Below are 17,270 nucleotides of genomic sequence, written 5' to 3'. Positions count from 1 at the left end.
ACACCACTAAGTCCTTTCCACCTCCCCCTTTCCATTATTTTCCCAGGAAACACACATATCTGTGTGTGTGTACGTACGTGCATATGCGTATGCATAAATAAACTCATATATACACACATGGATAAATGATCATTTTACCCAATGCTAGATGTAAATGTCTGAAATGGTAAGTTTGCAGAAGTACATTCACAGTATTTTCTTTTCTGGAGATGAAGTTGACTCCCACTCTAGCCACAATAGGCCTTCAAATTAGTTAAGACCTGAAAAGCATTTCTAGATTTCAGCCACCTTAGTTCAACCAAGAACTCGCTGGATGTTTCCCTAACCAACATCATGGTTTTTCCAGCAAACAGCAACAGCGGTAGATACTTACTCATGAAATTCTAGAGACCTCACTTATGCTGCCTAGTGTATTCAAAACATTTGTTTAAAAAATAATTAAACCCAAACGCCAGTGCAAGATGACTTTGTCAGAAGCTGTTCAACCCAAGGAAAATCTTGAAGTTTCCCAGTTGGAATAAATGATGCCACAAAATTCAGATTTTAGTAAAGCTTACCATTATTCTTTTCACTATCAGCTGGTTTCATCTGGATAGGATGGTGCATCTGAAATGCAAACAGATTATTTAATCATAAATGCATTCACTATATGCTAGATGAAATACATTCCCAAAACAATGGTGAATGTATGACTTTGTAGCCTATACTGCCACTACAGAAGGGCATAAATAACAATATAGAAGCATCTGGAAGAAAAATCTTTTCCTAATTATATACCATCATTCTTCCCAAGAAAGCATTATTACAGGAGACCTGTCCACCCACTTCACTACCATATCTATTATCGTTCCAATTTTGTGATCTTTCTCATTCTAATAGTTCCCTTAAAACAGGACTTCAGAGCAAGATAATGTATATTTTTATATGAGTGGCATCAAAAATCAGAAAGACAAGACAGAGCTGTGAAGGGAATGTGTCTCTTCTCTTACCCCTGGGAGAATCTTCATGTTGTGAAGAGCATTCTGTGCTTCTAGTGCAGCTTTACGGGTATAAAATGTAACAAAACAGCACCCTGCAATTGAAACAAAACGCTAACCAAGGAAGAACGCTACGAATCTTGACATGCTGCAGAGAAATTACATGTCCCACTTCTACTCATCCAATGACAAGCAAAAGTTAAAAAATAGGTAGGTATCACTGATAGTAACTGTTGAGAAAAACATTCCTAAATCTAATTAAAACATTCTGAACTGACTCAATACTACCAGCATAGCACTAAAACAATCACTTAGACACATCTAGCAAAAAACTCTTGGCTACTTCAGTTTCTAAACTCAATTATTTGGTTGTATCCAGAACTTTCACCTAGTTTCAGTGGCAATACAATACTGCATGTTTCTGAATTGCAAATCCGGGTACACAGCAACTACTTACATCAAATTTTGTATGTTATTTGAAACAGCGACACTTCTAGCAACATTTTGGCCATATCATAACATTATAGCAATGCTCTGGAGCAAAACAATATTTGTTTATTAGATGCTCTGCTCAGCACTCATAATCTATACTCTTCATACATCCCCAAACAAACATGTAAAACTGAAACGGTGTAAAAGCAGCAGAGAGCTCAAGTCTAATATGAGAAGTACAGTTCTCACCTTTGCTTTGAGGAGGGTTCTGGCTCCTGTCTCGCAAGACATTGATTTCATAGACAGCACCATACTGTTCAAAGAGTTCTCTTAAATCTTTCTCACACCAGCTCCGTGGGACCTGACCCACAAACATCTTGATAGCATCTAGATCAGGTTGATCTGGGTGATCCAGTGTACCATTCATTTTCTTTGAGCTACAAAAATTCAAAAAGGAATTTCTGTTACTTAGCTTGCCACAAATTCTAGATGTTGTTGCAGTTTGAAGCAATATGCCTACAGCAAGTTTAAAAACATTTTTTACATCAATGCATGCATTTACATGTATATGCCATATACATAGATATGTACGTTGCTTGCCTGTGAATGCAAATAATAATATATATACACACAATTACACATTCAGAAAAATTACTATTACTCGCATTCACTGGCAAGCAACATATTTGGAAACCAAGTACTCTCTTTACATGGTTGTTTAAAACTTCACCTAGTGTTTGCTCTTATAATGTAGTCAACATCTATTTTTCACGTGCTTTTCACATCTGTAGGGATGACTGGAAAAATATTAGTTCAATTCTGTACCATTTTACAGAAGATACCATATAGGAAAGAAACCTAAACTCAGCTGACCCACAACCTACTCTAATCATTAATAACTAAGGAAAGCTAGAGGATATTTTTTGTATGCTTAAGCATGACTATCTGTAACTGTTTCTCAGAGTGAATAAGTAACAGAAAAAAAAAAAACAGAAAAGATACAACTGAACTGATGAGAAGTCTCATTAAAGGTTTTCAACACAGCAGCTTTGTGAAACTAGGCAGCTTTGGACAACACTTGACAAAAGAAAACCCAAACAGGCTGACAGTGCAGATGAAAAGGTTGGGCCTGGATAATCTTAGTTTCAAAGTAAATCAAGCTGACTAACAGTAGGCTGCTAAAACAGAGGAAGAGACATTTATTAGACTACAACACAGAAGTTCTGAGTATGGGGTTCCCTGAATGTGGCAAGGGGATTGGAGATTCATGATCACGAGGTCCCTTCCAACCCTGGCCATTCTGTGATTCTGTGGGGTTCCACAAAAGGCTTCAAGGCACTACCTGTATGAATAAGGCACTACTAGCCATATGAATATTATTTATGGCATGATAATAAACTGCATTGTACCCCATTCAGCTAGTTGCAAGCCATATGCTGCTTTCAGTATTGACTCCTCATTGCCTGCTGAGTACAATGTAAGGTCTTGTTTTTGGTAGTCAGTCTGGTATACCACAGGATCTACCTCTGTGAAAGACTGCCTGTAATGGCAGCTATTCCATTGCAGCTATAGTGATTAGCAAGCTAAAATCGCTGACCAACTCCAGCATAATCTAGAAGGGACATGGGGAGGACAACAGTAACCATGCAGTGATTCCCTGCTGGCCCCCAAACCCTTTGTTGAAGAATACAAGTGCCCATCTTCCAGGGTACTCAGCTCCTTTCACTTCTGCCTTTTTCCCCTTTTAAAGATTATTTTTCAGTGGTTTATTAACAGTACATAGTGTTCCATTGCTCACCTTCAGACTCCTCCCTCAATAGACTTCTCAAAAAAAAACCAAAACTGAAAAGCAGGCAATGTTTAGTTATTTTTTCCTCTCAATATTCTGCTGTACAGAGCCTGATAAAGAGCTGCTGCCATAATTTCCTAACAGTATCAACAGACCTCAGGAACTTCTTACCAGGGGGGATAGGAATAATCACAAATTCCTTTACTCAACCTTTTCCAACCTTTCCACTCAAAGGGCCAGCATCTCTTCAAATATCCAAGGTAAAGAATACCGTATGCAAAGATGTAGATTCCATGCTTTTTGAATCCAATTGAGAACTGGAAATCACTTAACCTCCTTAAATAATAATTTTCAGCCCTGAATTCTTTCCCATGAACAGTTTCAAGAGCACAGCCCACCTCCTGTAAACCAAGCAACTTTCATGAGACTTGAAGAGTATTTCAAGGAATGTTTCATTCCTAATTAAAAGGTAGAATCTGGAGTCATCAACGGGAGAGAAACGGAAATGTTCACCCAACAACACATTTTAATAACTGATTCTATAATATCAGCACCTTTTGCCTACTGTAAACAGTACAACCAAATAGCTTTATTCCTCCTCACCCCTTATCCTAAAAAACAAGTTGCTGTGTTTTGTGTTTTTTTTCTTTTAATCCCTCCCCCCTCATCCAGCACCCAGTATTGACTCTTAATGCCCAGTATGGTTTCTCCACAAACTTCAGACCTCCAGATCCTCCTATTCCTCTTTTCCCACCATCACAAAGGGAACATATTAGATAGCAGTGGCTCCAGAGGCAGCAATTCCAACTATCACTTCGGTTACAAGCTTAGACATGAACACACAATACTTACACAGGGCTAGCATTCAAGGAGCAATGGTCCACCATCATCTCTGGAAGAAAATCCAACTTGAACGCAGCCATCACCTCAGTCTGTCACAAACTACTAACACTAACTCAGTGTATAGCCTAACCCCTCAACAACACCACTTCCAAAAGTCCTTAACACTCAGGCACACAAAAAACACTCAAACCACAGAAACAGAAGCTCAGGGAGACCAGCAATAGACGCCACAGAAACAGGTTGGACTGGGAAAGGGACATGGAATCCCAGATTAAAAAGGGGATGTGACCATGTGAAGGGAGGCTCAGCTCAATACACAATGAAAATGCTGATGCACTGGGCTTGTTTTGTGCAATTTTCCCTGGCGAAGCAGTACTGAGCACACTGTCAGATAAACAGAGTGTCAGATCCATGAAGATAGCAATGGGTAACAGAGCAGAAAGAATACAAACTCCAGTTTTTCCACCCCCAACTAACTCCTTGCATCCCAAAATGGCAGTCCAAGACACTCAGACACAGCCAGTTCCCCACATCACCAGTATTAAGGCAGACAACTTGTGTGTAATCAAAAGGTTCCTTCAGCATAAACCTTTTCAGTGTCAGATTGACAATCTCACTCTTTCCACCTTGTGCTATTTTTGGCACTCCTTACTTACATGGAGACAAATCTGAATCTATCAAAGAAATTAGAACTGAGGAAATTTGGTTGCTCAAGAAAATCCATAATAATCACAGCCCATCAACAGCTACTTAATCCTCTTTAGACAAGCAAAACATATATTGTTTTGTAAAGAACACTTTGCGCATCATGCCTCTAATTCCAGAGACAAACAGAGCCTACAAAAGATAAAGAAAGGGAAAAATATGCACCTGGTGGTCATACCATTTTTGTTTTTGTACTGATCCTGGTAGTAATTTGTTGAAAACTGTTGTATAACCTTTGAAAACCACAGCTTCTTCATCGATAAAACAGGAATAACGTGTTTCATCAGCTAACTGTGAGGTATATTTGTACATGTAACACAGACCTCCTGCTAAGCCTCCAGTATTTCAACTAATGGGGAGATAATCTCGATAATACTGAATGCGTTGTGAGATATGCGAGGAATATTTGATTGCAGAGCGTGCTACAGAGCCAGCTGGGTGTGTCTGAGCACCAGACAATTAGTTCAAGTCCAGTATGAATCCAGATAAGCATAATGTATACCTCTAATACAACCACATAATAAACTCTTGGAGCATCACAGAACGCATACTGGGGCAGTTGTGAACATTTTTCTCATCTGTTAAGGACTGCAACATGTACCTGTAGTTATTTAAGAACAGCCAGTGTACATGGCTTTGTTTATGCCCGCAAAATTACAGTATGCCTATTATTTTTTTTTACATTAATAACTATTTCTAATCTCCGGAAAAAGACCATTTTTCATCTTTCGCCTGCAGAGATTTATTTAAAATCTCTATTAAAAAGAGCTGGACCTGTTAATACAGAGGCATAAGCACATCACTGCAAAATAAAAGAAGGTGTGAATTTATCACACATAGTAGATGTTCAGCAGCAACTACTTCACACGTGCTCTTGCTACATGGAAAATGCACCGCTCCTACAAACGCGTAAGCAGGCACTATGGAACACTGGTCAACTTATTAGCTTTCAGTAAACAGCTGGCATCTTCCTTCAGACACATCTCACAGGCCTCCTTCTTGAAAAACATCATGCTGTATAAAACGCATTACTTTCAAATGTTGGATTCAGCCTGGAGTCCGCTTTGTGGGACTGTTTGAAAAAAAGTCCATAAAGAGAAACATTTTGGATTTACATTCTAAGAACAGCGGAAGATGTAGTGGGGTTCTCTCCACTGTTTGTGTAATTTTGTAGCTCAACATTACAAATTCTAGCCTTACTAAGGAACAGAACACCTTCTATCATCTTTTGCTTTCTTAAGCAGCCGGTAAAATACTCCAGCAGCCGTGTTCATCACAGGTTCAATAATAGATGATGCTGGTAAGCGATGCTCTAGAAAATGGGTTACAAAAATGTTACTGAGATTGATTAGTTTACTGAAGAAAATCACTAAGTCATTATGATTTGCTTCTACCCTCACCATTTTCCTCATCTCTCTGCTCCTCAAAATCGAGAGCTTTTTGCTTCCTCCATTAAGATGGATTACAGGCAGAGAAGCTCCCAAACCCTTCACTGTCACACTGTTACAGTCCATGTCAAGTTCAATCTACTGGCTTTGAGAATTAAAACACTGGTTTTGTGCAATTATCCCGCTATACGTTAATTTCTAATGCTTCTTATACTTACTCTCATTTCTCCTGTGATATGCTCACTTCAGTCAATAAACAACAGTGCCAAGAATATTTCACATGCTGTTACGGACAATTTGCAGAAAAGGAAAAATCAATACTAGAATGGTGGATAAATACCTGAAGGTGCATTAGCCAAATACCCACGACTCAAAATAGCACAATTCTGCAGTAACTGGTGGTTTCAGTGAAAAAGCAGCAGTACAGAGAACAGGTTTGTTCAAACATTATTTAGTCGAAGGCATGAACTTGATGAGATTAGAATTCCTTTGGACTTTGCTTGTAAAAGTATCAAAGAGTACAAAAAAAATCTTATTTCACTACTGCATAGAAACTGGAAGAATTAAATGAAGCTATTTCTTTGGAATTATAAAAACATGAAAGTTATCCCAGCCGTTGCTCACAAAAAAAGAAGACATACAGAGCTAAATGCACGTATTTTTTGCTCAGATGTCAAATTCCTGCTGGCTTCCAGGCCCATTCTTTTACTGTTTCTATTCAAAGGATAATAGGAACAATGTCTGAAATTCCAAGCTCTATGGACTGTAGCTGCACATTTAAATGTGGTGCTAACCTGACAGTATGAACACAAAAGTCCTGTGTGTTCTACATCTCACTTTTTTTGCATTTCTGAAGCCCTAGACTGTACTGCAAAATATATCACCCATATAGAACCCTCAGACCACAAGGCATAAATGCCAAACATTTTGCTTTTGTTTTTATGCTTGCAGAATTACACTGCATCTTTGGGCAAAAAAACTTAAAACAAAAAAACAAAGCTCCATGTAGTAATTTCTTTCGCTAAGAAAGCCTCATTCACTTCAATGAGCAATTAACTCTGAAAGCTAAAGATAATACCATCTTTTATTTTACACAATCTGAACCTCAAACAACATACACAGCTCTGAAGCTGAGGAACGACTGGGATGGTGACAGCAAACTATGGGAAAGGATGCAGGCTATAGGGAAATCAGACACTGTGAAGCTTTGAAGGAGACAGGTCCTAGAATAAACTTCCCCTTGTATTATCTGTGCATATCCAGATCCCTACAGTGCTGCTGAATTGCAGTTTTGTTTTTCAACAGATAAAACCTAGCTTGTATGCATCAAAATACAGTAACTGCTTGTCAATATTTTCTTGTTTCACTGTTGATCATGTAAGCAGTGATCAAATGTTTTCTGCTTACGTGAAAATGAAACGTCTCCCCACCCCTCAATAGGTATTGCCAAAACTGCAGTTTCTGCTTCTGCCAATCTCCACAACAGTTATTCACTGCAAGTACTGAAATTTTATACATTGAGAATGTTGAATTTACCATTAAAATACATGAAGCTTTGGGTTGCCTACAGTGCAAATTAACTGAAAATCATTTTCTAATATTTTCATAGAATGATTTCTGAGCTCTTGCTTGCCTGACAAACCCCCAGGACTTCTAGGTCCGCCAGCAGAAGCAGCAACAAGCTACCTATTGCTCTGCCTTACAGGAAGATGCTCTCTCTACCCATGCAAAAAAGAAAAGCATAAGCTTAGCTGCCATTTTTATTAGGTTGTGCTGGGTTGGTTTTTTGTTGGTTTCATTTGTTTTGTTTTTAAACCGATCACCACTAGATTACACGCATCAGAACACTACACATAAGAACTATCATCTTATAGCTATCATTAGGAAAGAACAACTAAGTAACCTCTCTTTTAGTAACAGATTAATTAAATCACTACTGAGATTTTAAACCATTTGTCTAAGGCGCCTGGTACTAAGTATTATCAGAATCAAAACATCAAGCTAGGCTGTACTCTGCTGCAGTTCAGTGTGGCAATTCTCAAGTTCCTTAGACACAATTTTTTATCTAAATTAACCCAGGCTGGATGTGTCTCTGTGCAACCTGAACCAGTGGTTGGCAACCCTGCACATAGCAGGGAGGTTGAAACTAGATGATCACTACGGTACCTTTCAACCCAGGCCATTCTATGATTCTATGATTAACACATACACTACAAACCCCTAACATGAAAATAGATGCTGAAGACATTGCTCAGGTTAAAAATCTCCAAATTACTGCCTCTCTATGGCAGCTATAATTACAAGTCTGATACAGCCAAACAGAACATCTGTAGAAATCTGTTGTACAAAGAAGTTCTGAATCAGGCTGGTCAAAAAGGTCCTATCACTTGAAGACACTTTTTCAGAGAAGCACTGGGGATTGTGAACTGTGATAAAAGAGAAGGCTCCATTTTCTCAGCTCTGTACAGACCTCATGTAAAAATTCAAGAGAGATCCCTTAGCTCCTTTTTCCAGATGTCAGAACAAGCCAATTGGGATACAGCCATGCTTTCCTAGGACATAAAGAACTGAGAATATTGCCTTCTAGACAATAAACCTAAGCACTATAGAGTTGACCCTTACTATAAATATGGCAAGACATTCACAATCAGAACTAAAAGAGAAAGCTGTTCCTACAGATGTATCTTACTGCCTTACAATAAATCCAATGAAATTCAAGAGCCTTCGGTGTCTTCTTCTTGCTTACCTTTGCAGACTACAGCAAGACTACTTCAGAGCTATTGACACACTGTTTGGAAAGAGAAGGAGCTGAATGTTTTATTTTGACTTACTCGAAGCAATATCACATTCATTTCATGTGGATTTATTATGAATTCAGTGCCTTGAGGCATTTACTGCTCTGCCATTTTTAGAAAATGAACAGTGGATTCAAAAGTTTTCAGGAAAGAATGATGGCATAAACCTTGTGCACTGTTTCCTTTAAAAGGAAGCAACTAAAGAGCTCAGTTCTCCGTGGCAGAAATTTATTATTTTTTGTCAATCAATTAAAACAACTCTGAATTGAAGCACAGACCACACACAGACATCCAATTGCTCCTGTTTGTTCCCTGTGCTGCATGTGTCCAGGCAATATAGAGGGCAGAAGCGGAGATGCCTGCAACGCTGGGCTGTCTGACAGGCCAGGAACTTCAAGCCTTTGTTTTGGTGGAAGAACAAACTGTCCATGAATTGAGTAATGCCCTAACAGAAACCTCTTTGACCTTAACATAACAGTAAAAATGGTAAAACCAGATAGGAAAGTTTTGTATATACAGTATTACCACACGTCATTGTGAAGGCAAACAGTTCTGCATTGACTGCCACACATCCACGTGACTGACAAGTCTAGGCATCACCCTTCTCACTTCTATTTTAAACAAGTACTGAAATGAATCCTTGCATCAACTGAAATAGGTCGTGCCTGGCTATTGTTTTCTCAAGTAACTAACGTCTCTAAGGTAGCTTTTCAAATCACAGATAAGAAAGTAAAATCTTAATAGCTGAGACAGCATTCCTTCTCTCACCAAAGATGTTTTTTCGTGCAAAGGAGGGCAGATTTGTGTAACTCCTTGTTGGCAGGATACTGCAGAGACAAGAAACATTCACGAGAGCAAGGGCAGGCCAGACAAGTACTCAAAAGAAAATGACCAGAGGCTACCAGACAAACCACAACAGGTTCTTAGCAGCCGAAAACATGGAAGATTACTGAGTCCATTTTGCAGTCAAAAGGTGAAAACAAGCAGTAGATATTGCTACTCCATGAGTACAGATGGCAGAAGTCTGGAACTTGCCAAAGATCCCATATACGCGTGCTGGGAGAAAAGAAGGGCAAAAAAGAATGATTGAATAAAAGGAAGAGTTGTCTTGTTAGAGCTAAACCAAGCTATACATAAACTGTGTAAACACTAATTAAAAATGCTAAGTTATTACCAGCAATTTATTCAAATGCTTTCATAAGCAGCAAAAATAAGTAAGTAAATTGCACTTTTAGCCTTAAGGGAACATAACAGCACAGTTACCAGTGTATGCACTTTTCTTCTTAAAATGCCTTGCAATTCAATCTGTGGTACGTTCAATATCTGGCTCGCTCCTTCAAACAACTTACACCAAATGGAAGATGGCAGCCCTGCAACATGAGAACTTATCTACTAGAAACAGGTTACAACATCTGTTCAAATCCTCAAAGCCAAACCCTCTCCCTCCACAAGGAACTGCTCTGCCAATACCTGCAAGTACCAGGGCGCCTAACAAACTCAGAAGTTGAATCATCAGTCTCAGTACCCACTTACGGCAGATAAACGAAGTTTACAGACTTCAAGACTGTGGCCGCCAAGATTCATAAATTTGCCTCTCATAGTCTTTACCTGCTTGCAGGAGAGGGAAAGCACAAGCACGCTGTGACCAAAACAGTGGGGCTGTGCTATCAGAGCACAACCCGCAGCACTGCAGACAATGCCCCGCTTCTCTAGGACAGAACAGCTGCACTACGCTGCCCTGACTTCTGCTTTCTTAGCACACAGCCAGCAGCTAACAGTAGCGTGGGGCTGCCAACCCAGTGCTTGACCTGCTGCAGCTGTGTCTGCTGCTTCAGTGGCCACACTACAAATGCTCACGCAAGCAGTACAAAAATAAAGAAGAAATGGGAATCGACTGGCCCACTGGGAGGAAACTGGGAGGAAACCACCTCCTCACAACAGCCTCGAACACCCATCTCCAACTGTAACATTTCCTGTAATCCTACAATAATGAAGAATAAGCAAGCTGATCGCCTCCGCAGTTCTCTGGTTTGAGGTTACTCAAAATAACGTGTAAATACTTGATATAAGAACTTCAACTATCACAGCCCACAATAGTGCCACGTACAGCAACAGACAGCTTTGGTTAGGATTTACTGGGATTTTTCCAAGGGCAGTCAGTTTCTGACCACCTTGTTTTCAAGGACAGTACCTATGCAACATCAGTTAATAGTCTGCTATACTGGTACAGTGAAATAAATAAGAGACGTCTATGTCAGGAAAATTTTCACATTGAAGCATTTTCCAATGAACTCCACCTTTTCGTGTTTGTTTTCCTTCTTATACCTGCTCCCCAATGACACATTAAACATACATGTTAATCGTCATAAAAATATAACAGGAGAGGTGCCTGGATTGTCATCTGTCCTTTTATTAATGCAAGAATTTTCTTGTTGTTAGCTTTAGATTTCAGTTTTGTAGCTGAAGCTTGCTGTTCTTAAGGTCACAACTGGGATCTAAAATTGTATTAAATGTGTATTAAATTTCTGCCTATCCCAGATATGTTTCCTCATTAAAATCTGGCATATTTCCTTTTTTTTTTTTTCTTTTTTTTCTTTTTTTTTCAGACCAAAGGAACTGAGAGGGAAACAAAACCATCTTTATCAGCTACTTTTTGGTGGTGGTAGCAGTGGGTTAAAAAAACAATAACTGGAAAAAAAAAAAATCAGCAAAACTCATTTGATGCAAAGTAGATAGCAAAGACCTGAGAAGGAACAGTACAAAAGATAACTGACATGAGGCACATATACAGATGAACAAATGGCTCTAAGGCCAAATCATGAATCTGGAGCAATTAATGCATGACAACATATTAAAGCAGCTGTACTTGTAGAACAGATAATGGCAAGCCTTAATGCAGGCACCCCATAATAATTAACTTTGTCAAAGCAAAGACAAGGAGTAATCATTGCATGTTTATCCTTGTTTGCGAGACACTTTACAATTAATAATTGATACAAAGAAACAGCACTGATGCACGTATCCTAGGGCTAATGTTTTTGAAGCAGAAGTTTATAAGTTTCTTCCTCTCATTATTGACTTACTATTTATGAAGGCACACAGCCATTAAAAAAAAAAAAGTAAAGGATTTAATCCTGTTATCCTCATTTTAAACACCTGCAACAATTCCAGCAAACAGTTTGGGAAGCATTTAGAGTTCTTATCATTATAGTGCTAGGACATAACAATGCTCACGCTTTGCCAGAGGCAAACTATGGAAAATTAAATACCAAAGAGATCTGAAAGACCTGTGGATACTTTGGCAATGTAGACAGGAAAAAAATCTTGAGAAAGTAGGAAAAAAGGCTTGGTCACAACAATAGAAAGAGGAAATAAAAGCAGCAATATGACAGAGCAGGAGTCAAGGCAGGAAATGAGAGTACAAGAAGTGAGGATGTGCATCTTTGCCCTGTGGAATGACAGAGCTTTTAAAAGGAGGCAGGATGGAATACTTAAGGCAGCAGGAGGATTTGGAAGTTTTGTTATTTTGTTCTCCTTGCTTTTTATTAACTGAATTCAGACCATGACACACATAGGAAGTCTGGACAGTAAACAATGCCCAATCTTCCACAGATCAATGCTTGTGAGCCCTCCTGCCCTGAAAGCAGAGGTACAGCTGCATTTATACTGCCTTTCTCCTCTTTCTCTCTCCCAAACATTTTTTTTGAGCTTACAAGAACGATTTTAATTTTTAAGGTTAAAAGAGGTCACTACTAACAGCCAAGAGTTTACCGTAAGGTATTTCAGCCTTTTACCTAAGAAACAACCCTGCAAGCAATTAATTCTGTAGAACATGATATTTTACATCATCTTCAGCTTTAATTTATGAGTACAAACAAGAGCTAGGAACCTGGTTTCAAAGAGGCCTGAACTTTGCTGTTGTTGCCTATATTACAGGAACGTGCAGCTCTGTACTTAGTCAAAAAAGACACATCACAGAGCACTGCAATGGGCGAGCCTCCTAACCACATTTTCCAGGGTAGACTGCAGAACCAGCTGTACCATTCCAGGACAATACCATATACAAAGATTGTTCTGTCACTCCACAGGAGAACTACAGTAATGAGAAATACCTTTGGCTAAGGTTTGTGGCAAGCAGTGTACCCCAGTTTGCATAACGAATTTAAAGAAAATTAAAAACTGATCAGTTCATGTGTTCTGTTTTTTAAACTTCAGAAAAGAAATGCATGACCTAAACTCAAAGGAACAATAAATTTTAAATCTCTGCTTTCTGATAGTTCTTAGAATAGTACACAGATCTGCTTGAAAATCTTCTTAAAGAACATACATTCTTTAAGATTCCCCCCTTTCCTTTTTAGGTGTCAAGGGACCTTTTGGACTAAACAAAGCAGCAAGTCTCAAGTTTCCCTGTCCTTTGCAGCAATCAGAACAAGCAGGCAAGCTGTTCTGACAAATCTAATCTTAAATTGTTTCTTCTGATAGTACCAGATACAAAACAGGAACAGTTAAAATTATACTATAATAAAAAATAAAAAGAATAAAGCACTATTTCTCTCCAATTTCATTTTATCCAAGTGTTCCTTTGCATGTTATCTGAAGAGTTTACAAACAGCACAAACAGCTCCAGAAGAATACAATCCACATTTGAAATATGAAACGTTACAATAATCTTTCCTATCACACTGCAATAATCCTTTCTATCTTCCTTGTCACACCATGACAAGGTATGATTTCCTATGGCTTTTGGTACAGGGATGGCAAGCAGATAATTGTTTTCACCTTCAGGAAAACTAAAAAAGGACCATCCTAAGAGAGGAGCAGGACAAGAACACTGACTGTTCACAGGGTGTTGGAACAGCGTAAAGGTAAATTTGTTTGCCCAGAAGAACATCAGCATAGTGAACGTGGATTTGACAAGTGAAAATCCAGCAAGCAGAAGTTCCTCACTCCTGAAACTGTCAGCGCTCACATAGCATTAATTCTTGACAAGAATAACTGTAATTTGCCTTGGCAAAGCATGGAATACAAGTTTCTGAATAGAAGGAAGAAACTCAAGTCTCAGAATAAAGTCTCCATTTCAAAAACTTGGAGACAGCAATTACCATAAAAGCAAGAAACAAAGGCTCATTGATTCCTCATCTCAAAGCAAAGCTGATCTTCCTCAGTGTCATACACTGTACCAGACTAGAATCAAAATTCCACCACAGTTCTACCCCAATCCATTTCTGTACTGTCAATTTATTTAGTTCATCATAAGAAGTATTTTATAGTGGGATGCATATAAATAATTTTATATAACCTTAACAGATGCTGGAGAATTACTCCTCTTTTATTTGGACACCCCTCTACCATCACATTAAGACAAATGAATTCAGGGTTTCTTTTAAGGATGAGAAACTATGTATCTTGCACCCAAGTGAGGTTTTCCTTTCCATAACTTAGTTTCAGCAATCATAAACTGGACTAATTTATTTAAATGTGAATGTTCTGTTATTTCCGTAATCCAAACTGATTCTGGAACTGCATTTTGTAATTGGTAGAATCCTTTAAGTCTGAAGAACGAAGTCTAATCACAGATTAGACTGTCTCAGAAGGTAGAAATGTCTCAGACACAAACACGGTAACCCCCTCTTTCATATGTTCTTTATGGTCCTAGAGGAGCAGCAAAGGAGAGGGAAGGGTAAGCAACAGAGTGCTAGCCACTTGGGAAAGGAGTTGTATGCTGTGCAATACCTGCAGTGCCTGGAGACCAATGCCTTTCAATAGGTAATAGGTACTTCCAAACAATCACCAATTTCTAAAAATCACTCAAAAATTATGGAATTCCTGGACTGCAACTAGACTAGCAGTCTGGACTAGCAGGACTGGCATCATCTATAAGCTGCCATATCATGTATGATTTTCCACTGACCATAGATCTTATTTTGTTCTACTTTCTTCAGCAATGTTTGCTCCAGACATTTTTTCCCCACAGTTCTTTCTGGTTCTTTTTCTGTCTTGAACAGGACAAGAAAGTCAGTGTACCAAAGCTGGTAAGGGGATGTTTCTCTCTGTCCGCAGAGCCAGTCGAGCCTCTAAGTAAATTCCTAGTTAAGGAATTACCACAGAAGGAAAGAATCCTTCCTAGTCATTCATGCTTTCTTGCAGCACCTCTGAATGCCCTGTATCTAACAGATGACAGAATCAATGCCACTGGCACCCAGCTGAACCTCTAGTTACAGAGAGGTGAAAGCAAAGTGTGAAGAAGTTTCCAGTACCATCATTCTTCTTGCAACTGAGAAACCTGATTAAGCTATGGAAAATTCAAAGCCAGGCAAAGAACAATACGGCAGTTTTGTACAATGGGACAAACTTAATTTTGTCCTTTCAGCACTCATGGGAATTTGTAAAATCAAATGTGGCTTTATTTCTCAGATCTCCTGAAAAGGAACAATTACTTTAATCTGGATCTCTATATCAAATTTCACCTCCGAGCTTAGGTAAATCCACCTTGTCAGCAAAATCACTTCAAATATCTCCAAAGCTGGTATCGATGTGATACGCTTTTCTTTAGAAAGCCTTACATTTAAGAGTGTGGCAGGGATAAGACTGACTCTTACTGAAATTGGAAAAAAAAAACAAAAACACATTTTTCATCTCTCAAGAGCTCTGGTAAAGCTACCACCAGCATTCTGTATAAAAGTTGGGAAGTGCCATGGCTGGTGTACTGTTTCCTTCTTAAAGAGCCTCCTTGCTCTGCTGATGGACTAAAGCATACCTGAAGTATTTCTGCTACAGTACAGGTGATTATCAGAAGAGCAGCCGCCACTGCAATCTGAGCATGGAAGTGTTACTTAACACAGCAGCCACAAGTCCTTAAGCTGCACAGTTACCATCTGATCTATTTTTTTGTTATTGTTGTGTGGTCAGGAGAGTTCCACTCAACCCAATTTGCTAAACCAGAGAAATAACCACTTGATTATGAAATAGCTTTTAACCAGGTTAGCAAAGTGACTGTTTGCCATGCAGTCAAATTATCACGAGAACCATGTACAAAAAAAAAAAAAAAACAACAACCAAAAGCTGGAAATCAAACAAAGCAGGAAGGAGGAATTGGCTCATGAAACTACACTCTTACTGAACTTCAGGCATCAGCAGAACTGCACCAGAAAATCCTGACATTTAGCTCCAAGCATTTCCACACAAATATTTTCCTTTTATGCTGCAATTAACAGAATGTCACACCCTGTACAGAGTTTTTCCACTAGTATCTTTAAAGTTCTATGTATTATAGAATACTTGAGATTTATTCCAGTGAATAAATTACTATCAGGACACACAATCCTACTTTGTAGTTACTTACATTTATAAAACTATTAAGTTACAGATGAAGCTAAACGAGCCTATTAGCTAGATACTAGCAGTCCTAAATTGTTTACACTCCCAACATCCTTCAGCAGCACAAGGGCAGCAAACTCCGAAGAGCTTAAGGGTGAGGGAATGCTGCTCGATGGAATAGAGAGAGACAACTTCTCTCTGAACCTTTGAAATGAAACTCCAATAAGCAACTGTGGGCCACAAACTGTAGTTGGTTCATACCTGCAGCTATGCACTTCTCTAGCACTTCCAGTCTTCACTCTAAAAGAAAAAGAAAAACAGACATTGAGTACTCCAGAGTTAGAATCAGCTAATAGCAATAATTACAACATGAACTGAATCTTGCAGGATGATGAGACCTGTGAGACTAAACCCCACTTCTAGTAATGCAAGTTTTCATAAGGTGGTAACAATCCTCATTAGACTGCTCAATAATTGATCACAACACAAGCTACTATACATTGAAATACAAGACTTTCCTTTCATTTTATTTTTCAATTTCTTCTATGCTTCTGTTTAGGTTGTATATTAAGCTTATGGCTGCCTTGAAATACTTTACAAAAAATACAAGTTCTTTTATCTGTTTACAGGCAAGCAATCAAAACCATCATTCATCTACAAGAAGAGTTTTGTAAGGCTATTTGAGCATGCACATCTTTCTTGCTTTGCAGGCCTCTTTATAACCTTTGTTCTATATTCTTTGAGAAGTGTGAATAAGTGATCCTTATCCTCTTCCATATACTTGGATATTTATCTCATGTTCTCATGCTCTCTTTTCCACAGGGAGACCTCTTGGAAATTTTACATCCTTGTTTTATAGCTATTTTAAATTCCTCCCTATTTTGTTCAATAATATTAATAAAATATTATACCCTCTAAATGAGTACAGAAGCTTAAACAAAAAGTGAGTTTTCTTATAAATATTAATTAAGAAAAATAAAAACCAATCTATGAATCCTGGGAAATGTAACTTGGTTACCTAAAA

The 17,270-nt window shown here is 38.5% G+C and overlaps 1 protein-coding gene across 21 annotated transcripts in view; it reads right to left on the bottom strand.

The window, feature by feature from the left end:
• Positions 1 to 17,270, bottom strand: part of CELF1 (CUGBP Elav-like family member 1) — a 53,586-nt gene that overhangs the window by 24,018 nt on the left and 12,298 nt on the right. For 14 of the 21 annotated variants that reach the window (XM_090140867.1, XM_090140864.1, XM_090140865.1 and 11 more), the window contains exons 2-5: positions 16,508 to 16,546; positions 1,659 to 1,846; positions 990 to 1,072; positions 558 to 606 (exon numbers count right to left, since the gene is read on the bottom strand). In XM_090140867.1, coding sequence (XP_089996993.1) covers positions 558 to 606; positions 990 to 1,072; positions 1,659 to 1,836 — 310 coding nt within the window. In that variant the 5' untranslated portion in view covers positions 1,837 to 1,846; positions 16,508 to 16,546. Of the gene's footprint in view, positions 1 to 557; positions 607 to 989; positions 1,073 to 1,658; positions 1,847 to 4,050; positions 4,659 to 16,507; positions 16,547 to 17,270 lie in introns of those variants that run through there. The other 7 variants (XM_031593399.2, XM_090140870.1, XM_090140868.1 and 4 more) reach the window with 6 other exon arrangements.

This window comes from Phasianus colchicus, chromosome 5 (assembly GCF_987193195.1).
Source record: "Phasianus colchicus chromosome 5, bPhaCol1.hap1.1, whole genome shotgun sequence".
Classification (NCBI taxonomy): domain Eukaryota; kingdom Metazoa; phylum Chordata; class Aves; order Galliformes; family Phasianidae; genus Phasianus; species Phasianus colchicus.
This window is presented reverse-complemented; position numbering and strand designations above follow the sequence as displayed.